Below are 24,644 nucleotides of genomic sequence, written 5' to 3' on the forward strand. Positions count from 1 at the left end.
ATGAATATCCCCATCAATGATGGGAGAGCCAAGCACATCAGAACAAAACACAGGACTGACACACTTGCAACAATCTTCAGCCAGAAGTGCTAGGTGTATGATCCATCTTAGCCTGCTCCTGAGGTCCCCACCATCAGATGCCTGTCTTCAGCTAATTCGATGAAATCCACGTGATATTAAGAAATGGCTGAAGGCACTGGATACTGCAAAGGCTATGGCCTTGGTAACATTCCAACAATAGTACTGAAGGCTTGTGCTCCAGAACTAGCCGCACCTTTAGCCAAGCTGTTCCAGTACAGCTTATATCCAACAAGGTGGAAAATTGCCCAGGTGTGTCCTGTACACAAAAAGTAGGACAAATCCAGCCCAGGCAATTACTGCCCCATCAGTCTACTCACGATCATCAGCAAAGTGAAGGAAGGTGTCGTACACAGTGCTATCAAGCCTTACTTACTCAGCAATAACCTGCTCACTGACACTCAGTTTGGGTTCCGCCAGGGTCACTCAGCTCCTGACCTCATTACAGCCTTTGTCCAAACATGGGCAAAAGAGCTGAACTCCAGAGGTGAGGTGAGAGTGACTGCCCTGGACATCAAGGCAGCCTTTGACTGACTGTGGAATCAAGGAGTTATAGCAAAACTGGAGTCAATGGGACTCAGGGGGAAAACTCTCCACTGGTTGGAGTCAGACCCAGCACAAAGGAATATGGTTGCAGCTGGAGGTCAATCATCTCAGTTCCAGGACATCACTGCAGGAGTTCCTCAGAGTAATGTCTTAGGCCCAATCATCTTCAGCTATTTCATCAATGACTTTCCCTTCATCATAAGGTCAGAAGTAGGGATGTTTGCAGATCATTGCAAAATGTTCAGCACTATTTGTGACTCCTCAGTTAGAGAAGCAGTCCATGTCCAAGACCAAAACAATACACAAGCCTGGGCTGATAAGTGGCAAGTAACATTCAGGCCACACAGTGCCAGGCAATGGCCATCTCCAGCAAGAGAGAATCTAACCATTGCCCTTTATCATTCAATGGCATTTCCATCGCCGAATCCCCCGCTATCAACATCCTGGGGGTTACCATTGACCAGAAGTGGAACTGGACCAGGCATAAATACTGTGGTAACAAGAGCAGTCAGCAGCCAGGAATTCTGCGGAGAGTAACTCACCTCCTTACCCCCAAAGGCACGAGTCACGTGTGCGCTTAAATACTCCACTTGTCTGGATGAGTGTAGCTCCAACACCAGCAAGAAGCTTGACACCATCCAGAACAAAGCAGCTTGCTTGATTGGCACCTCATCCACAAATATTCACTCCCTCCACCACCAACGCAGAGTGACAGCAGTGTGTACCATCTACAAGGTGCACTACAGCAACTCACCATGGCTCCTTCACCAGAACCTTCCAAAGCCAGGACTTCCACCACCTAGGACGAGAGCTGCAGATGCACGGGAACACCACCATATGCAAGTTCCCTGTCAAGCCTCACACCATCTTGACTTGGGCCTTTTTGCCATTCCTTCACTGTCACTGGGTCAAAATCCTGGAACTCATTTCCTAACAGCACTTTGGTGTTCCTACACTACATGGGCTGCCGCAAGATGGCAGCTCACCATCACCTTCTCAAGGGCAATTAGGGATGGGTAATAAATACTGGCCTAGCCAGCAACACCCACAACCCATGAAAGAATAAAAAAAAGATCATTTATATTTACTCCCTTCTCGGTAGTACATTTCACTGCTGGGGAAGCATGAAACCTACCTTCAAAGAGTTTGGGCTTGGCATTCAATTTAAGAATATAAGAATTAGAAGTATGCTACATGACCCCTTGAGGCTGCTCAACCATTTAATATCATGGCTGATCTTCTACATCGACTTTTTCCACATTATTCTCATGTACCTTGTGGAATGGGGACAGGCTTTGGGGAAATCAGGTGATGAGTTACTTGCCACAGAATTCTCAGCCTCTGACCTGCTCTTATAGCCACTGCATTTAAATGACTGGTCCAGCTAAGTTTCTGATCAATGGTAACCCCCAGGATGTTGATAGAGGGGGTCTCAGTGATGGTAATGCCATTGAATGTCAAGGGGAGATGATTAGATTCTCTCTTGTGGGAGATGATCACTGCCTGGCATTTGTGTGGCATGAATGTTACTGCATGCTAATGTTGTGATTCATGTACATGCATGCCAACATTTACTTAGTCTCTCACCATTTAAAAATAATTCTGCCTTTCAGGATAATTTTATATTTCACCGTAATTTACTCCATTTGTCACAACCCTGTCCACTCACTTAACTTGTCTATATTCCTTTGCACCCTCCTTGCATCCTTCACACAGATTACATTCCCTCCTAAGGAGACTGGGTACATTCAACTCAGTCCTCTCATCTAAATCATTAATATAGACTGTAAATCTGTTCGCAACCTTGGTATCAGATTTGATCCCAAGATGAGCTTCTGACCACATTTGCACGATCAATAATAGACCACATATTCCCCATCCACAAATGCACCCATCTCAGCTCATCTGTTGCTGAAACCCTCATTCATGTTTTTGATATCTCTAGATTTGACTATCCAATGCACTCTTGGATGGTCTCATACATTCTACCTTCGGCAAACTGGAGGTCATCCAAAACCCTGCAGCCCTCTTAACTTGCACCAAGCCCATTTCCCTTATCAGCCCTGTGTTTGGCTCCCAGCCAAGCAATATCTTGTTTCAAAATTCTCATCCGTTTTCAAATCCCTTTGTGGCCTTGCCCCTCCCTATACCTGTAATCTCCATTAGCCCCACAACTCTCCGAGATGTCTGCGCTCATCTGATTTTGACCTTTTGATCGTCACCGATCTTAATCACTCCACTATCGGTGGCCGTGCCTTCAGTTGCCTAGGCCCCAAGCTCCAAAATTTGCTCCCTAATCCTCTCTGCCTCTCTACCTTGCCTTCCGCCTTTAAGGCGCTCCTTAAAACCTATCGCTTTGACAAAGCTTTTGGTCATCTGATCTACGTGGCTTGGCATTGTATTTTGTTTTATAATGCTCCAGTGAAGCACCCATTAGTTACAATCTGCAACCTGAAAAAGACATCTATTCTTATTGTTTTCTCTGTTAACCAATCTTCAACGCCTACTAATATATTACCCCTAATGCCATGAGTCCTAATCATACGTAACCTCATGAGGAATCTTTTTTTAATTCATCCACGGGTTGTGGGCTTCACTGGCTTGGCCAGCATTTATTGCCCATCCCTAGTTGCCCTTGAGAAGGTGGTGGTGAGCAGCCTTCTTGAACTGCTGCAGTCCATGTGTTGTAAGTACGCCCACAGTGCTGTTAGGAAGGGAGTTCTCAACAAACTCGGGTTGATCTTCTACCTCAACTCCACCTTCCCACGCTATCCTCTTATTCTTTAATTCCCTTAGTACCCAAAGATCTATCGATCTCAGTCTTAAATGTACTAAACAACTGAGTATTTACAGCTCACTGGGGTACAGAATTTCAAAGATCACAACCCTTTGAGTGAAGAAACACAAGATTAGCTGGTCCATAATTTCCTGGTACATCCCTTTTGCAAAGAGAAGCGTAACTCTTGGAACTTTCCACTCCTTCAGCAACACAAATCAAATTTTCCAATCTACCATGTGGTTAGGCATCCGGGTCAGAAATTCAGAGGTGCCCTGCCATAATTTTCTGGCCATTGAAATGAATATGGACAATTGTGGACAGTGCACATCTAAATTTCTGATACTGTGCTACTGGTGGGCAAGACTCAAAGAAAGCCCTAATTCCAGATCATAAATATCTTTGGAAAATTCTGGTTTCAGGCTTTGTCAACTTTCCTCCAAATTCCTTCCATGCTTGAGGCTGCATGCCATCTGGGCCTGGTAACTTCTTCCTGTAGTCCCATTAGCTTTTTAACTATGTTTTTTGAGCATGAAAATTCGTTGGCCACTAACATACTTGTGTATTACTTGGGGATTTTATTGAGCAACATCCAGGGTTCTATCCAAAAGTCTGTGAGGAGAAAGTAGTCAGGGATGTGTGTAGTGAGGTATGAAAGGAAATTCCAACCATGCAAATACACATATATGTAAAACATTTAATTATGCAAATGTTTTCGCAGGGGATCTGTTTTAAATAAATTAGAAAATAAATTTTAATAAGTGCAGAATCCAGTGAAAACTGCAAATCATTAGAAAACCAGAGAAACATTTAGAAACTTAATCAGAAAAAAAGGTACTCAAAGATTGGCAACTACAAAGAAGGATGGTCAGACCAACCACAGCCGTCATGATCCTTCACCGACATTCAAAATCACGCTATATTTCTTACTTACGTTAATCTCTGCTCCCATGTGAATCAGGAGCTCCAGAACCTCAAGCTGACCACAATCTGCTGCAAAGTGAATGGCCTTCCGACCAGCTACTTCTACCTTGGTCACATCTACACCCTGAAGAAAAGATGTAAACAAAATGGCATTAATATGAACAGAAGCAAAATGTTCAGAATTCATGAATGCCATTCAACAATATAACACAAGAACATGCAAAAAAAACCCCAGTAAACTTTATTACATTTCAGTTGATCAGCGAAATCAAATTGACTTAAATGCCTCAATGTGCATTAAAAAACATTGGACGAAGCATCCAGGCAGGAGAAAGCAAATGTTGCACATTACAGATCATCTGCAAGGTATATCTTCAAAAATAAATTTCAAAATAACGGCTGTTAAAATAAAAGCTGCTCTTCTGGAAAGATGGAAGATCTCTGTATGAATAAAAAGCCTCAGATTACCTTATGACCATTGACAGAATAGCTGCTGCTCAAGAAGTCATGCATAATAGTTGTAACTTAAATAATATCTCCTGATTTCATAAATACAATTTATAGATGCCCCATACCAAGCTATCCTTCCCTTTTATCCTCCCTCTACCTCAGTACTGAACAGCTCCTCAATCTTTGGTGATCCTTCTTAAATATCCATTTGAATTCCCTACCCATATTCATGGTCACCCTCTCAAACTCACCACTTTCCAGGGCCTTTCTACTCCTAAGATTTTGATCATGGATGCACCTCCATTCACTTTCTCACACTCTCACCACACATATTCCTCCTCCTCCTTTCAATTAACTTCCTTCTGCACCTACTTCACAAAAAAATCTCAGAAGTTGTTTAACAACTGTACTTTCAAACACCAAAATGCCTAACCATATGCACAGCATTCAGCACAATATCCTCCAACAGCTGATGCACACTAACCACTGTCAATGTCTTTAGCCCAGTGAAAGCTTCACTGTCTCTCACCCTGGTCATTCCCCTGTTTATGGTCATTTTTGATTCCTCAAGTCCCAAGTTGTGCAAACATGACCATTTCTGCTAAAACTATTCTTGGATCATTTGGAGGCCAAGATAACTCCAGATTCATTTTCTCTCCTATCAACCACTTCCTTAAACCTCTCTCCCCTCCCTTCCCATCCCCACTTCCAACAAGCATAAGATGCTGTTGGATATATCACCAATATTGAGAACATTTGTTCAGCTGTCACTTCTGCTTTACTTCTCCCTTTGTCGAACAGACTAAACCTTACCCCAAACCTGCTCCCACACTAGCCCTAAACCTCATTCCTAGTTTCTCCATCTCCCCCATGACCTCCCCAAGTTCTTCTCAATCCTGTCCCCAGTATTTTTAAGCTGCTATATAAATACATAGTATTGCCTTAGCAGGAGCTATGCTATCTATATTGGCTATTCCTTCAAAATTTACATAGATCAGGGAGACCAGTTCTGGTGGGAAATTGGGATGTGGTGTGGGCAACAAAGGTTTGGATAAGCTGAAATTTATGGAGGGTAGCAGATGGGAGGTAGTTCGAGACAGCACTGGAGTAAATAAAGTTGGGGGCTAAAAAAAAGGCAGAATGACTGTTTCAGTGATGGATGGCTCGAGGTTGGTACAGAGGCAGACTACAGTATAGTTGTGGAAAAAGGTGGTCTATGTGATAGAGGCTAAGGTCTAGACAATTTTCAACACATTTGAGCCCTTGAACTTTATGACCACTGAAACAGAAATGCCATATCACATCTGAAAACAGGAAGTCATACAGAATCTCTCTACTCCTTCCAAAAGCAATAGATGGTGTAATTTCCCCACTTCCTCCACGTTCCAACTGACACAGAAAATCCTTAAAACCTTCTCAGATTTGAACTTGATTTGAAGCGAAATGATCTACAGGCACAGAATCACATTTGATCTTGTGTGTTGTTGCCCATTGCAGGTCAGATGTTGTACTGTTTTATAAGGGCAAAAGCATTCTGCCAGACAAAAAAAAGACTGTATTCTGCCTTATCCTGCCTGTCCCTTTAAGATTATATGGCCTCAATGATATAAACAGGTGCATTGAGGTAAATTAGACGACAGTTTATTTCACATCATGGGGTCAATTGCTGGGGAAGTTATCTATGGTCCTTTGTGGGCCATGGTTAATTACTCACATTTTGAAAACAACAGGAAAATCCGATCTTCCTTTTTAGTTGCTTTTCAGTGTCTCGTTAGGACTCGAGGCCAGTGTTATTCATTAGAAAATGCTGACTAACCACAGGTATGGCTACAGCATCACTGAATCTCAGAATTGTTACTGAGCAGGAGGAGACCATTCAGTCCATCATGTCTGCACTGGCTCTCCGAATGAGCAATTCACTTAGTGCCACTTACCAACCCCCCACCCAATTTCTCCCTGCAACCTTGCACATTCTTCTTTAGGTAACAGTTTAATTCTCTGTTGAATGCTTCAATTGAACCTGCCTCCACCACACGCTCAGGCAGTACATTCCAGACCTTAGCCACTCTGCGTGAAAAAGTTCTCTCTCATGTTGTTTTTGTTCTTTTACCAATTACTTTAAATCCGTGCCCTCTTGTTCTTGATCCTTTCATGAGTGGGAACAGTTTCTCCCTATCTGCATTGTCCAGATGCCTCATGATTTTGAATACCTCTATCAAGTCTCCTCTTTGCCACCTTTTTTCCAAGGAAAACAGTCCTAACTTCTCCAATTTATCTTCATAGCTGAAGTTCCTCATCCCTGGAACCATTCTCGGGAATCTTTTCTGCACACTCTCCAATGCCTCCGCATCCTTCCCAAAATGCGGCACCCTGAACTGGACATAATACTCTAGTTGAGGCCAAACTAATGTCTTATACAAGTTGAACTTAACCTACTTCTTTTGGAAGCTCATTTATATCACATTGTCATCATCAACCCCTGTTACCTCTTCAAAAAACTCCAGCAAGTTAGTTAAACATGATTTTTCCCTCAGCAAATCCAGGCTGGCTTTCCTTAATTAACCCACATTTTTCCATGTGACTATTAACTTCGTCCCAAATTATTGTTTCTAGAAGTTCCCCACCACCAAAGTTAAACTGACTGGCCTGTAGTTGTTGGGCTTGTCTAACACTTCATGCCTATAACTCTTCTGTCAGACTTCTTGTGCTGACAAAAGATTCACCGCTTTGATATAAGGTAGTGGATGACACAACCACGAACATGACTGAAATATTTGCAGCACCTCTCTTTTGCTATTGCATTATAGGTAGAACTACTGCTTTGAATAAAAGGGAAGCAGGCTCTCCATTTTACTTTAAATAGCTCAACTTCCTGTACAAACCCAACAGTTTTGCACACTTCATACTCTTTTGCAGACTGACAGACACCAGCCCACACCATGTTCAGAAACAATGGAAAGGAATATATAGGAAAGGAATAGATCTCTATTGTTTGACAGTACCATTTTAATGGTTAACTACAGAATGTGATGTGGAACCATTTCTTCCCATTTACTAACATTACTGCTTTTTCTTGTTTTTTTCATACTTATGACATGGTTAAAAGGCAGAACAAGATATACACTTTCTGAAAATAGATTCCACCTCCCTAACCAAAAAAAATGTTCCTAGATTGGGATTTCCAAAGAAAGCCACATTCCAGATTTTCTAATCAGCTACCTTTCGAAACTTCAGATATTGAACTGATAAAAATTCAACCAATAGATGGGAAACAATCTTTTGCCCTGGAGAAATGTTCTATTGGACAAATCAGCACAACAAGTTTTTTGATTTTAGCAAGACATTGGGCTGTAACTTTAGAGCTCCGGGGCTCCAAAGATGCACTGGGGGATACCCGTAGCCCAGGAGTTCCCAGCTAAGGGCTGCATGACGATTGCCTGGGAAGTTCAAACTTCCTGACCCCGAACCCCTTCCCCAGGCCAGGCTGGGCCCAACCCTCTCCACCCCCTAACTAATGCTCTGGGGATATGAGCTCAAACCCCACCACAGCAACTGGGAAATTTAAATGAGGTTAATTAAATAAATCTAGAATAAAAAGCTGCTCCCAGTAATGATGACCATGAAACTGCTGGATTGTTGTAAAAACCCATCTGCTTACCAATGCTCTTTGGGCAAGGAAATATGCTATCCTTACCCAGCTTGACCTGCATGATATTCTAGACCCACAGCAATGTGGTTGGCTCTTTGCTGCCCGGTGAAATGGCCTAGCAAGTCACCAATTGTATTAAAAAGTCTAATAGGAATAAAACCGGATGGACCACACAGCACTGACTGAGGCATCATATATGACAAAGGCAAACCCTTGTTGACCCTGCAAAATCCTCCTCTCAAACATCTGGGGGCTTGTACCAAAATTGGGAGAGCTGTGTCACAGACTAGTCAAGCAACAGTCTGACATTGTTATACTCACCAAATCATACTTCACCAAATCACAGGATTGTTATGGTGTAGGAGGCCATTCGGCCCATTGTGTCTGCATCGGCTCTCTGAGCATTTTAACTTAGTGCCATCTCCTGCCTTTTCCCTGTAACCCTGCACATTGGATGATTATTTAAATAGAAACAATGCCCTCCTGAACGTCTCAATTGAACCTGCCTCCACCACACTTCCAGGCAGTGCATTCCAAATCCTAACTACTCACTGTGCGAAAACAATTCTCTCAGCTTGTATTTGCTTCTTTTGCAAAACACTTTAAAACTGTGCTCTCTGGTTCTCAATCCATTTACAAGTGAGAACAGTTTCTCCCTATCTACTCTGTCCACAGCCCCCATGATTTTGAAAATTTCTATCAAGTTTCCTCTTAGCCTTCTCCTCTCCAAGGAAAACAGTCCCAATTTCTCCAATCTTTCCTCCTAACTGAAGTGTCTCATCCCTGGAACCATTCTCATAAACCACTCCTGCACTCTCTACAATGAGTTCACATCCTTCCTATAGTGTGGTGCTCAGAACTGTACACAATACTCCAGCTGAGGTCTAACCAGTGTCTTATATAAGTTCATCATAACTCCCCTGCCCCTATTAATAAAGCCTAGAATACTATATGCTTTAGAAACAGCTCTCTACCTGTCTTGTGTTGTCCGCAAGCTTTGAAATTGTCCCCTGCACACCAAGATCTAGATCATTTATATATGTGTCACAAAAAGCAAGGGTCCCAATACCGACCCCTAGGGAACTCCACTACAAACCTTCTTCCAGCCTGAAAATATCCATTAACCATTACTCCGTGTTTCCTATCCCTCAGCCAATTTTGTATCCATGTTGCTACTGTCACTTTTATTCCATGACTTATAACTTTCCTGAAGTGTGTTGTGTGGCACTGTATCGAACACCTTTTGGAAGTCCATATACACCACATGAACAGCCTTGTCCTCGTCAACCATCTCTGTTACCTCTTCAAAAAAACTCCAGCAAGTTAGACAAGGACACGATTTTCCTTTAACAAATTCATGCTGCCTCTTCCGAATCAATCACATTTTTCCATGTGACTATTAATTCTTTCCCAAATAACTGTTTCTAGAAGTTTTCCCACCACCGAAGTTGATCTGATTGGTCTGTAATTGCAGGGCATATCTTTACAACCTTATAGACAATGTCCCAGATGCCACCCAGCACCATCCCTGGGCATGTCCTGTCCCACCAGCAGGACAAACCCATCAAAAGGTGGGTAGCACAATGGCATACAGTCAGGAGGGAGTGGACTCAACATGGACTCCAGACCCCATGAAGTCTTGTGGCTTCAGGTCAAACATGAGCATCCCTCACTGCTCCTCCATGTTGAAAACCATTTGGAAGATGCACTGAGGGTAGCAAGGGCACAGAATGTACTCTGGGTGGGGACTTCAACACCTATTACCAAGAATGGCTCAGTAGCACTACTACTGACCAAGGTGGCCGAGTTCTGAAGGACATAGCTGCCAGACTGGGCATGAAGCAGGTGGTGCGGGAACCAAGAGGAGGAAAAGCCCTACTTGACCTCATCCTTGCAAATCTATCTGTTGTAGATCCCTCTGTCCATGACAGCATCAGTGGTGACCAACACACAGTCCTTGTAGAGATGAAGTCCAACCTTCACAGTAAAGACACCCTCCATCGTGTTGTGTGGCATTACTACAGTGCTAAATGGGAACAGATCTAGCAGCTCAAAACTGGGCATCCATGATGCGCTGTGGACCATCAATAGTAGAACTGTAATTCAACCGCAATCAGAACTTCATGGACCAGAATATCCCTCATGCTACCGTTACCATCAAGCCAGGGGATTACCCATGGTTCAAAGTGCAAAAAAGCAGGCTAGGAGCAGAACCAGACATATCAAAATTATGCGCCAACTTCATGAAGCTACCACAGAGGATTACATGCATGCTAAACAGTGGAAGCAACTACAGACAGAGCTAAGCAACTAATGGACTAGATCAAAGCTCTGTTTTCCTGCCACATCCAGTTATAAATGCTGGTGGAAAATTAAACCACTCATGGGAGGTTTCACCAACATCCCTATCTTCAATGATGCTGGAGCACAGAAAGTGAGCACAAGATGCAGTGTTTGCAACCTTCTTCAGCAAGAAGTGCTGAGTAGATGAACCATTTTCGCCTCCTCCTGAGGTCGCAACCATCATAGAGGCAGTCTTCAATCAATTTGATTCACTGCATGTGATATCAAGAAACAGCTGAGAACACTGGATATAACCAGCAAAAGTTATGAGCCCCAGTAACATTGCAGCTATACTGCTGGAGACCTGAGCGCCAAACCAAGCTGTTCCTGTAAAACTACAACACTAGCATCTACTCAGCAACGTGGAAAATTGCCCAGGTTTGTCCCATCCACAAAAACTAGGACAAATCCAATCTAGCCAACTACCACCCGTCAGCCTATCCTCAAACAGCAAAGTGATGGACAGTGTCATCGACAGTGCTTTCAAGCGACACCTACAAAACAATAACCTGCTCATCGATGCTCAGTTTGGGTTCTGCCAGGGCCACTTGACTTCAGACTTAATCATAGCCTTGGTCCAACCAAGGATGAAAGAGTTAAATTCCAGAACTCAAGGCAGCATTTGACCGAGTGTGGCATTAAAGAACTAGCAAAACTGAAGACAATAGGAATCAAGGGGCAAACTGTGTCTGGAATTATACCTAGCACAAAGAAAGATGATCGTGGCCGATGTAGGCCAACCATCTTAGCAGGAATTCCTCAGTGCACTGTCCTAGGCTCAACCATCATAAGGTCAGAAGTGAGGGTTTCTGATGACTACAGTGATCAGTTCCATTCAGAACTCCTCAGCTAATGAAGCAGTCTGTGCCTGCATGCAGCAAGACCCAGATAACAAGTTTAGGTTGATAAGCGGCAAGTAACATTCATGCCACACAAGTGCCAGGCAATGATCACCATCTCCAGCTGAAGAGAATCTAATAATTTCCCCTTGACACTCAACAGCATTACCATCACCGAATCACCCATCGACATCTTGGGGGCAGGTGGGTTGGCAGTGGAGGGCTGTCACCATTTTCCAGAAGGATCAGCCATATGAATATAAATTATACATGGTCATAAGAACTGAGAAGCAGAAAGAGTAATTTTTTTCATGCAGGCTTTACTGCATTTAATAAAGATGATGAAGACAGACTTCCCTTCATTCACTAAAACAGAAAGAAACCCAGAAACAATTGAACAAAGCTTAGAATATATAACAAACAAACTACTTACAATGAATACAAAACAGCATTGTCATTCTGTCGTACCACTAGGTGGCACTTGATTAGCATTTCCCATAAGAGAGAAGCTGGTTCTGTCATACTGTTTGGTCATGCCTGTAGCTGGACATTCTACTAGATGGAGTTCAAATGTTCCATTCCCCAAGCACCCAGAAATTTTCGGAGATTATCCTTGTTGGTTTTTCCTGTTTAGCCCCCTTCATATCAGACAAGTTGATTTTGGAATTTAAATACTTTTTTGGTCTGCTTAATCTTATTTCTTCACTGCAGCATGCATGTTTCAATAGAGGGGCCAGGAAGAATAATCATTTTGCTACTGAGAAACAAGATGACAAAGTATAGTCAATAGTTTGGCACTGTCCCCATCCTTTTGAAAGTACAGTCATCACACCGTTCTTCAAAAAGCCCACCCTCTGTCGTTACAAACAACCACTCCATTTGTCTCGTTTCAAATTCATGCCCATATTGCTTGCAACTTGTTGCTTAAATCCTTCCGAAATAGCCCTATCCAGAGTCATGAATGACATTTTTAGTGACTGTGGTGCATTATCCTTCCTTAGCCTATCTGCAGCTTTTAATATGGCTTTCCAGACCATCCTCCTCTAGTGCCTCTCCTTTACAGCTCAATGACATTGCCCTTAATTGGTTCCACTCTTATCTATCCAATTGGAACCAGAGCATCTCTAACAATAGCTCCTCTTCTCAAGCCTACACCGTCACTTCTGGATTATAAAGGATTGACCCATAGCACCCTGCTCTTCCTCATGACTGAATTTGCTGTCACTTGACTGTGCACTATGGGGTTGGCTCTCACATATGCAAATGGGACCAGTTCTACCTCAGCACCTGTCTGCACACCTTATTTGTCTCTGCCATCAAACCACTTGTCTGGCATCTAGTCTCAGATATGCCATAGTTTCCTGAAATGACTGAAATCATCATCATTGATTGCAGGCACAAACTCCAAACCCTTGTTAATGAATCTATGCCCTAGCATAGGAATCTATGCCATAGCAGTCTCTGGCTGAACTGAACTGGTTGGAACCTCAGCGTCCTATTCGACAGAGGGGCGAGCATCTAACCTCGTATCTGCTCCAAAACAAGAACTGCCTTACTTTACCCCAACATAGTTCAAATTCACCCCTAACCAAGCTAACTGATCATGATCATGTGGTACAGGAAGCCATTCGAGTGAAGGAAGAAAAAGGAATCTGAGATTTTCTGTACAAGAGTGAATTCACCATTAGCAAGATGGGCTGAGCTTTTTTTGAGTAATCCAATTCCATTAGCGTTTCCAACTACCTTCATCACGTCTTTGTCCCAATGTAGACTAGATACCAGCGAGCCAAATGGCAGAATGTTTATAATTAATGAATATGTGCCAAAATTGTGGATGAGAAGGGACAGGGCAACATTTGCAGTCAACTATTCTTCTCAAACATTAGCACTTTGTTCATCCACTACCAATGCAGTCCATTATACCTCCACTTGCTTTGCCACAAATTTATCTTTCAAAGAGGGAATGACCTTCTCACCCAGGACATTTTCATCAGTACAAAATAGACTTGTTTTGGCGACAAGTTTCAGGTCATCAAACACGATGAAAAAGAACAGATCAAATATACTTCTCTGAGAAACTCTTCTTAAATGGGCATCTTATTGCAACACCTATCACTGCCCAGGGCATAATTAGATTAAGGGTTTATGGGGAAGACTGAATTTTGCACTCCCTTACTGGCAGGTTTGAAAATCCTGCTCATAATAATGCCATACCTATCAGTGGATCCAAAAATGGTGAAACTTTGTGCTGTACAATATAATAAGAAAGAAAGCTCAATTTTAGAACCGTGAGATTCAGCACAAAGAAATAAATCAATTTGTTCCAAAGTCAAACTGAAAGTAAGTTACTGTGATCAGAGATGATTTTGTTCAGTATTTTCCATAAGCATTGACATGATTTGCATTTCTGGTCTATAATCAGGTCTAACTTTGATTCTGATTGACAGAGTAAGCTGAAATAGATGAGGCAACTATAAGATTTGAGAACCAGAGCCTTTATACTATTGGATCAACCAACCCTTCCAGAAATCACTTTATAAAAGGATAGCATTTAAAACTTCTAACATCAGAGCTTAACATTTGGCATCCAATCTTGGATTTGAGACTTCTCTGCAAGTTTTCCAATTCCTCCACATTTTTCAGAGCTGCAACATGCCTCTCATCATTCAAAAAAGATCCTTGATTGTACTGAATTAGACAAAGTGGTCTTTTGCATTGGCAGTGCATATTGCAGGGGAACTGCATCTGTAAACTAGCTCCCTCTTCACATTTCTAAATCCAGCTGTTTTATCTCAGTTGTAAAATTGAAGACCAACAAAAACTGGTGAAGCCAGTTAATGGACACTCAGCTTGTGGAACAAGAGCTAAACAAATGCTTGTTCGGATGACATTTACGAAAATGAGAAAAACAATTATGAATCAAGCAATATTCTTGAACAAATCTATAACTGTCAATGCGCAAAACCATACTGCTATACAAAGGTAGATCAATTATGAACAATGTGTAAGATATGAAGGAACAGCGTTGCATCTTCCGACTAGGCACTTTACAGCCTTCCGGATTGAATATTGAGTTCAACAACTTTAGATCATGAACTCTCTCCTCCATCCCCACCTCCTTTCCGATCCCCCTTTTTTCCAAGAATTTATATAGATTTTTCTTTTCCCACCTATTTCCATTATTTTAAAATGTATTTCCATTGTTTTATCTCTACCTTTTAGCCTATTTCGATCCCTTCCCCCCACCCCACCCCCACTAGGGCTATCTGTACCTTGCTCGTCCTTTCTACCCTTAATGTCACCTATTAGCACATTTCTTAGCTAATATTACCATCGTCAACACCTCTTTGTCCTTTTGTCTATGACATCTTTTAGCAATCTCCACCTATCACTGGCCCTCTATCCAGCTCTACTTGTCCCACTACCCCCCCTCCTTAAACCAGCTTATATTTCACCTTTCTTCTATTTTTCCTTAGTTCTGTTGAGTCATACGGACTCGAAACGTTAACTGTGTTCCTCTCTGCAGATACTGTCAGACCTGCTGAGTTTTTCCAGGAATTTTACTTCTGTTTTGGATTTCTAGCATCCGCAGTTTTTTGCTTTTATTTTATGTAAGAAATGATTCCCTGATTCTTCCTCCCTGTCCTACAATTGATACATCGTGCATCATATACAGAAACATAGGAGTAGGCCTTACGGCCCCTCGAGCTTGCTCTGACATTTAACTAGATCATGGCTGATCTTCTATCTCAACGCCATCTTCCTGCACTATTCCCATATCCCTCAATGTCACTGGTATCTAGAAACCTATCAACCTCTCCTTTGAACATATTCAATGACAGCGTCCACAGTCCTCTGCGGTAGAGAATTCCAAAGATTTATCAACTTCCGAGTGAAGAAATTCTTCCTTATCTCAGTCCTAAATGGCCCATCTCTTATTCTGAGACTGTGTTCCCTGGTTCTAGACCACCCCCCACCCCAGCCAGGGGAAACATCCTTCCTGCATCTCCCTTGTTGAGCCCTGTAAGAATTTTGTACACTTCAATAAGATCACCTCTCATTTTCTAAGCTCTAGAGGATAAGGCCCAGTCTTCTCAATCTCTCCTTACAGGACAATCCCACTACCCACCAGGGTTAGTCTGTTGAACCTTCATTACACTCCCTCTACGGCCAGTATATCCTTCCTTACGTAAAGAGACTAAAACTGCATACAATACTCAAGGTGTGGTCTCACCAAGGCTCTATACAACTTCAGCAAGATTTCTTATTCCTGTTCTCAAATCCCCTTGCAATAAAGGCTAACATTCCATTTGCCTTCCAAGTTGCTTGTTGGACCTGCATGTTAGTTTTCAATGACTTATGAACAAGAATACCCAGGTCACTTTGGACACCAACATTTCCCAATCTCTCCCCATTTAAGAAATACTCTGCATATCTGTTTTTCCTACCAAAGCAGATATCTTCACATTTTTCCACATTATATTCCATTTGACATGTTCTTGCCCACTCACTCCGTCTGTCTAATCTCCCTTGAAGCCTCTTTGCATTCTCCTCACAACTCCCAATCCCACCAAGTTTTGTCAGCAAACTTGGAAATCATCCAAATCATTGGTATAAATTGTGAATGGACGGGGCCCAAGCCTTGATCCTTGCGGTACCCTGCTAGTCACAGCCTGCCAAACTGAGAATGATCCGTTTATCCCTCTTGTTTTCTGTTAGTTAATGAATCCTCAATTCATGCCAGTATATTTCGTCCAATCTCATGAGTTCTAATTTTGCTTACTAACCTCCTTTGTGGGACCTTATCGAAAACCTTCTGAAAATCCAAATATGCCACATCCACTGATTCTCCCTTTTCTATTCTGCTAGTAATATCCTCAAAAACTCCAACAAGTTTGTCAAACATGATTTCTCTTTCATAAATCCATGCTGACTCTGCCCAATCTCACCATTATTTTCTAAATGCCCAGTTATCACATCCTTTAGAATAAATTCTAGCATTTTCCCTACTACTGATATCAGGCTAACAGGTCTGTAGTTCCCTGTTTTCTCTCTCCCTCCTTTATTAAATAGTGGGGTCACATTTGCTACCTTCCAATCTACAGGCACCGTTCCAGAATCTACAGGATATTGAAAGATGATCACCAATGCATCCGCTATCTCTACAGCTACTTCTTTCAACACTCTGGGATGTAGATCATCAGGTCCAGGGGATTTATCAACTTTCAGCCCCTTAAATTTCTCAAGCACTACTTTTTTTCAGAACCTCACTAGACCCTTGGTTCCCCAATATTTCAGGGAGGTTCCTTGTATCTTCCTTCATGAAGACAGGTAAACTAAACAAATACTTTGTGTCTGTCATTTCCTTATTACCCATGTAAATTCTCCATTCTTTGCCTGTAAAGGGCCCACATTTGTGTTTACTAACCTTTTCCTTTTTACATACCTATAGAAGCTTTTACAGTCTGCTTTTATCTTCCTTGCTAGTTTAATTTCATATTCTATTTTCTCTGTCAATTTCTTGGTTCTCTTCTGTTGAACTTTAAAATGCTCCCATTCCTTAGGTTTACTACTCTTTTGGCAACTTTATATGCTTCTTCCTTTGATCTGATAGAATCCTGAACTTCTCTTCTTAGACATGGTTGGATCATTTCTCCTACTGGCTTTTTGTACCTTAAAGGAATGTAAATTTGTTGCAAACCATATATTAATCCTTTAAAATCTAGCCATTGCCTGTCTACCATCATACCTTTTAATGTAGTTTCCCAATCTACCTCAGCCAACCTCATACTTTTGTGGTGTAGTGGTATTGTCACTGGACTGATAATCCTTTCAGAGGTTCATCATCTTGCCATGGCGGAGAGGCTTGCGTGTCCTAATGAACCAGAGAGCGATGCCATCCAAAGCTCACGCTCCTGGTAGGGTCTCCGATGGTGGCAAGGTCAAGGGGGAAATTCCAGACAAAGAACGATCCAAGGAGGCCTCAGCGGCAGAGCAGGCAGAGGAGGGCTGCAGCCCCAATGCCGGTGAAGGTGGAAGAAGGCAGCAACGGGGAAGTGGCCCCAGTCATCATGGTCTGCCATGGCACTGAATCCAGCCAACAACCTCCAAGGCCGTGTGGAACCTGGCTACGTACCGGAGTCCCCATGCTACACCACGCCATGCACAGGCCTGTCAGGTGAAAAGCCTTGTGGCGATGGGAGATTGGCGACATTGGAAGGGCTGTGATACCTGGAGGCCTCCAGCCAAGATTCCACCACAGGAGGAGGATGTGTGACAGTTGTCAGGCACCTGTGTTGGGACAGTGGTGCCTTTTGGGAGCTGCATTTGTGACTGATCAGTCCTCTTCAGGGTGCCCTCTGCTCACTCTGAACGGGGAGGGGGCTAGAAAAGGTGCCTCAAAAATGGGCTGTCCCATTTTTCCTGCCTGGGAAACCACACCCAACAGGATCACCATCTCTGTAGTTGGAAGAAAAAACTAAACATTGGAAGCTGGAACATAAGAACACTTGTTCACAACCCAAAGAGAGTGACTGCCTGGAAAGACGAACTGCCATGGCTCGGGGGCTAGCGAGGCACAACATCGACATCGCTGCTCTTAGCGAAACCTGGCTCGCTGGGGAAGGGCAGCTGAGGGAGGCCAGTGGAGGGTACACCTTCTTCTGGAAAGGGGAGTCAGACCGTGACCTCCACATCTATGGAGTTGGTTTTGCCATGAGGAACAGGATAGTTGCCGCGCTCTCCGAACTCCCACTGGGGGTCAATAAGAGGCTGATGACCCTACGCCTGCATCTTAGTTGTAACCAATGCACCAATGTCATTAGCGCATACTTTAGATTCCAACCATTAAGGAGAGGTTCTACTCTGATCTCGATGGCATCCTTGCTTACATCCTCAGGAGCGATATGGTCATCCTCCTAGGTGACTTTAATGCCCAAATTGGACGTGACCACGAAATCTGGAATGGAACTATTGGCAAGAATGGCATGGGGCAGGCCAACGCCAATGGCATCCTACTCTTGATCAAGTGTGCCCAATACGGTCCGATCCTGACGAACATGATTGTCTGCCAGAAGAACCAGCTCAGGACCACGTGGGGGCACCCGAGGTTGGGGCATTGGCACTTCCTGGAGTATATCATTGTCCAAGGCAGAGACCTGAGGGAAGTGCTTGTCATGAGGGCCATGAAGGATTCTGAATATTGCTGGACGGACCACCCACTTTTGAACTCAATGATAAACATCTGCCTGGCGCCAAGACCCAAAAAGCCGCGTGGAGAAAGCTGAATATTGCAGCATTTAAAAGGACTCAGGACTGCAGGAAGAGTTCCAGTTGCACAGTTCACTGGAGTAAGTGCCCGCCCACTGATGCCATTTCCATCCAGGCCTACTGGGAGCAACTCAACTCCACTGTCCTCGACACCTGCGCATAGACTATCGGGTATGCACCACGATGGAGCCAGGACTGATTTGATGCCAATGACATAGCGATCTGCGATCTCGAGGGGAAGCAGGCAGCCTTCAGCACCTGGCAAAGTCTCCCACGTACCCGGTGAATGACGGCAGTGTGCCACCAAGTGAAGGCCAAGGTCCAGTGATGCACTCGAGGCATGAAGAACAACTGGTGGGTGGAGAAGGCGCATGAGATTTAAGCCTACACCAACCAGTTCAACATGCACAACTTCTTCCTGGCTACCAAGATGCCGCTTGACCGGACAAAACTCTCTCAGATCACAGGACGGCTCCCGGCTTCTCAAGGACGATGATGCTGTCCGTCGGCATTGGAAGGGGCACTTCGAACTGCTCCTCAATTGGGACTCCACTGTATCATAGGAGACCCTCCAAGCCATCCCACAATACTTTGTGGAGGATTCCCTTGGTGATCCACCAACCATCGATGAGCTTAAGCAGGCCATCCAACAGATGAAAACCAAAGCTTTAGGCCAGACTTTTACACCTGCAAAAATCTACCATGTTGGCAGCTATCAGCTCGTGTCATGACTCCACCAGTTCATCCTCTGCCTCTGGGACAAAGAGTACATTCCACAGGATCTCAAGAAGGCGACCATCATTATTATCCACAAGATGGGGGACAAATCTGATTGCGAAAGCTACAGAGAGATTTCCCTCCTGTCTGTCACAGGTAAGATCCTGGCCCTCCTGAACTGCCTTTGTCCGGTTGCTGAGATCATCCTTCCAGAAACCCAGTGTGGCTTCTGACCATCCTGGGGACATGGTGTTTGTGGTGAGACAGATCCAGGAAAAACGTCAGGAGCAAAATCAAGAATTGCTCATATTCTTCATCGGCCTGATCAAGGCGTTTTATTCTTTAAATCGTGAAGCTCTATGGATTGTCCTTCAACGCTTTGGTTGCCCATTGAAGTTTGTCACCATCCTGAGATTCCTGCATGACAACATGACCACCACTGTCCTGAGTGGAGGATCTGACACTGACACCTTTCAGTGCTACCTTCTTCAGGCTGCGCCAACGAGTCTTTGACAATAGGGACCTTTGCAAGTCAACAAAGGTTCTGGTTTATAAGGCTGTTGTGTTGACCACCCTCCTCTTGCAGTGAAACATGAGCTGTCTACCGATACCACATTAAGATCCTTGAGAGCTCCTATCAGTAGTGCTCGCATCGAATTCTGGGAATCAAATGGGAGGACCACCGGACTAACGCAAGCTGACCCCATGAAGCTGCGTCTACCAGCACCGAAGCCCTGCTCCTGCGGAACCAATTCCGATGGATGGGCCGTTGCGTCTGGATACCTGAAAACCTCAGCAGATTCTCTTCTCACAGCTCTCCGTTGGCCAACGCTCAAAGGGCAGCCAAAGGAAGAGGCATACAGATACGCTCAAGGTCGCCCTAAAGCACAGAGGCATTAACACCACCGACTTTGAGGAGAATGCTGCCGATCACTTGGCATGGCACCACTTGGTCCATCAATGCGCAAACCACTTCGAGGCTCAGCGACTTGACAGCGAGGCAGAATGGCGGTGCCCGAGGAAGGAAGAAGCCAACCCGGGCTGAGATTGCAAATCCCATGCGCAATGTGCCGCCACTATGGAAGAACATGTGGATCCAGAACTGGGCACCTCAGTCACCTGAAGACCTGAAGTCTCACCAAGCCCGATGGACGTCATCCTCAATTTGGAGGGACCGCCGCTGATGAATCCAGAGACTCAGGGTAATGCTCTGGGGACCCAGGACACCATGGCAGATGGTGGAATTTGAATTCAATAAAAATCTGGAACTAAAAGTTTAATGATGACCACAAAACCATTGTCAATTGTTGTAAAAGCCCATCTCATTCACTAATGTCCTTTAGGGAAGGAAATCTGCCATCCATACCTGGTCTGGCCTACTCGTGACTCCAGATTCGCAGTAATGTGGGTGACTCTTAAATACCCTCTGAAATGGCCTAACAAGCCACTCAGTTGCATTAAACTGCTAAAAAGAATATAAAAAGGAATCAAATTGGACAGACCACCCGACATCGACCTAGGCACTGGAAATGACAAAAGCAAACCCAGCCCTGTCGACCCTGCAAGGTCCTCCTTACTAACAACTGGGGGCTTGTGCCAAAATTGAGAGAGCTGTCTCACAAACTAGTCAAGCAGCAGCCTGACTTAGTCATACTCACAGAATCATATTTTATAGATAATGTCCCAGAATCCACCATCACCATCCCTGGGTATGTCCTGTCCTACTGGCAGGACAGACCCAGCAGAGGTGGTGGCACAGTGGTATACATTCGGGAGGGAGTTGCCCTGGGATTCCTCAACATAGACTTCAGACCCCAAAAAGTCTCATGGCATCAGGTCAAACATGGGCATGGAAACCTCCTGCTGATTACCATGTACTGCACACCCCCCCTCCCCCCCAAGTTGACGAATCAGTACTCCTCCATGTTGACCACCACTTGGAGGAAACACTGAGGGTGGCAAGGGTGCAGAATGTACTCTGGGTGGGGGACTTCAATGTCCATCACTAAGAGTGGCTCTGTAGCACTAACAGACCAAGCTGGCCAAGTCCCAAAGGACATAGCTGCTAGACTGGGTGTGTGGTATTTGGTGAGGGAACCAAGACGGAAAAACATACTAGATCTCATCCTCACCAACTTGCCTGCCACAGATGCATCTGTCTATGACAGTATCAGTAAGAGTGACCACTGGACAGTCCTTGCAGAGACAAAATCCCACCCTCACATTGAGGATACACACCCCTCCCCCCCAACCATGTTGTGTGGCACTTAGCACCCTGCTGAATGGGATAGATTATGAACAGATCTAGCAACACAAGCACCCATGAAGCGCTGTGGGCCATCAGCACCAGCTGAATTGTACTCGACCACAATCTGTAAATGCATGGTCTGGCATATCCCCCACTTTACCATTACCACCAAGCTAGAAGATCAACCCTGGTTCAATGATGAGTGCAGGAGGGTATGCTAGGAGCAGCACCTAAATACCTAAAAATGAGGTGTCAACAACAGCTACAACACAAGACCACTTGCATGTCAAACAGCAAGTGAGGGACAAAGTGAAGCGATTCCACAACCAATGGATCAGATCTAAGCTCTGCAGTCCTGCCACATTCAGTCACAAATGGTGCTGGACAATTACACAACTCACTGAAGGAAGAGGCTTCACAAATATCCCCATCCTCAATGATAGGGGAGCCCAGCACATGAATGCAAAAGATGAGGCTGAAACATTTGCTGCAATCTTCTGCCAGAAGTGCCCAGTGGATGATTCATCTCAGCAACCTCCAGAGCTCCCCATTGTCACATATGCCAGTTTTCAGCCAATTTGATTCGCTCCATGAGATATCAAGAAACGCTCAAGGCATTGGATACTGCAAAGGCTACGGGCCCTGACAATATTCCAGCAATAGTACTGAAGACTTGTGTTCCAGAGCTTGCCACACTCCTAGCCAAGCTGTTTCAGGTCAGCTACAACCCAAGCATCTACCCGGCAAGGTGGAAAATTGCTTAAGTATGTCCTACATAAAAAGCAGGATAAATCCAACCCAGCCAACTACCACCCCATCAGTCTACTCTTGATCATCAGTGAAGTGATAGAAGGGGTCATCAACAGTGCTATCAAGCAGCACTTGGTTAGTAATAACCTGCTCACGGGCACTCAGTTTGGGTACCGCCAGGGCCACTCAGCTTCTGACCTCATTACAGCCTTGGTTCAAACATGGACAAAAGAGCTGAACTCCAGAGGTGAGGTGAGAGTGACTGCCCTTGACATCAAGGCAGCACTTGACCAAGTGTGGCATCAAGGAACCCTAGCAAAACTGGAGTGAATGGAAAGTGGGGGAAAACTCTCCACTGGTTGGAGTCATACCTAGCACAAAGGGAGATGGTTGTGGTTGTTGGAGGTCAATTATCTCAGTTCCAGGACATCACTGCAGGAATTCTTCTGGGTAGTCTGCTAAGCCCAACCATTATCAGCTGTTTCATCGATGACCTTCCTTCCATCATTAGGTCAGGAGTGGGGATGTTCAGTACCATTTGTCAACTCCTCAGATACTGAAGCAGTCCATGTCCAAATGCAGCAAGACCTGGGCAAAATTTAGGCTTGGACTGACAAATGGCAAGTAACATTCACGCCACACAAGTGCCAGGCAATGACCATCTCAAACAACAGAATCTAACCATCACCCTTGACATTCAATGGCATTACTATCACTGAATCCCCCACTATCAATATCCTGGGGGGGGGTTACCATTGACCAGAAACTGTACTGGACTAGCCATATAAATACTGTGGCTACAAGAGCAGGTCAGAGGCTAGGAATCCTGCAGTGAGTAACTCACCTCCTGACTCCCTAAAGCCTGTCCACCATCTACAAAGCACAAGTCAGGAGTGTCCACTTGCCTGGACGAGTGCCGCTCCAACAACACTCAAGAAGCTTGACATCATCCAGGACAAAGCAGCCCACTTGACTGGCACCCCATCCACAAACATTCACTCTCTCTACCACTGACGAACAGTGGCAGCAATGTGTACTATCTACAAGATGCACTTCAGAAACTCACCAAGGCTTCTCAGACAACACCTTCCAAACCCACGAACATCGAGAAGGGCAAGGGCAGCAGATATACGGGAAAACCACAACCTGGTAGTTCCCCTCAAAGCCACTCACCATCCCGACTAGGAAATATATCACCATTCCTTCACTGTAGCTGGGTCAATATCCTGGAACTCCTTCCCTAACAGCATTGTGGGTGTACTTACAACACTTGGGCTGCAGCGGTTCAAGGTGGCAGCTCACCACCGCCTTCTCAAGGGCAGTTAGTGGTGGGCAATAAATGCTGGCCTACACCACAGGAACTACAGCAATTCAGGGTGGCAGCTCACCACCACCTTCTCAAGGGATAGGCAATAAATGCTGGCCTAGCCAGCGACGCCCACATCCTATAAACGAACAAAAAACTTTCAAACTTCAAACTGTTCTAAAAAAAACCATCGCATATACATTCCAGGAATTCATTGTGCTCAGCATTAGTGCCAATAAGGTTTACCCAGTCTATATGTAGAATGAAGTCCCCCATGATTACTGTATTACTCTGGTTATATGCACCTCTAATTCCCTGATTTATACCATGCCCTATATGACCACCACTATTTGGTGATCTATACACAATTCCCACCAGTTTGCTACCCCTTGCATATATAAAAAAAATTACAATATATAGATTCCCCGTCCACTAGAAACTGTCCCTTCTTTTTTGTTCCTTTATGGGACGTGGGCATGCTGGCAAGGCCAGCAGTAATTGTCATCTTAATTGCTGGAGAAGGTGGTGGTGATCTCCCTAGAGACATCTGGGAAGTTGCTTTATAAATATGATTTGAGACTGCTAGGATATTGTTGGACTAGTCTGTGGACCAACTCTCCCAATTTTGGCATAAGTCGCCAGGTGTTAGCGAGGTCGACTGAGCAGCATAAGCCCTTTGTCATATCCAATGTCTTGATTGATGCCGGGTGGCCAATCTGGTTTTATTCTTAAGATTTTTCCCTATCAGT

The 24,644-nt window shown here is 44.3% G+C and overlaps 1 protein-coding gene across 1 annotated transcript in view; it reads right to left on the minus strand.

Annotated features, from left to right (window-relative positions):
* Positions 1 to 24,644, minus strand: part of mtpn (myotrophin) — a 56,081-nt gene that overhangs the window by 18,562 nt on the left and 12,875 nt on the right. Inside the window, exon 2 of the mRNA XM_078568160.1 lies at positions 4,335 to 4,448. Within this exon, the coding sequence (XP_078424286.1) occupies positions 4,335 to 4,448 (114 nt within the window). The remainder of the gene's footprint in view (positions 1 to 4,334; positions 4,449 to 24,644) is intronic.

This window comes from Cetorhinus maximus, chromosome 22, assembly GCF_964194155.1.
Source record: "Cetorhinus maximus chromosome 22, sCetMax3.hap1.1, whole genome shotgun sequence".
Taxonomy (NCBI): domain Eukaryota; kingdom Metazoa; phylum Chordata; class Chondrichthyes; order Lamniformes; family Cetorhinidae; genus Cetorhinus; species Cetorhinus maximus.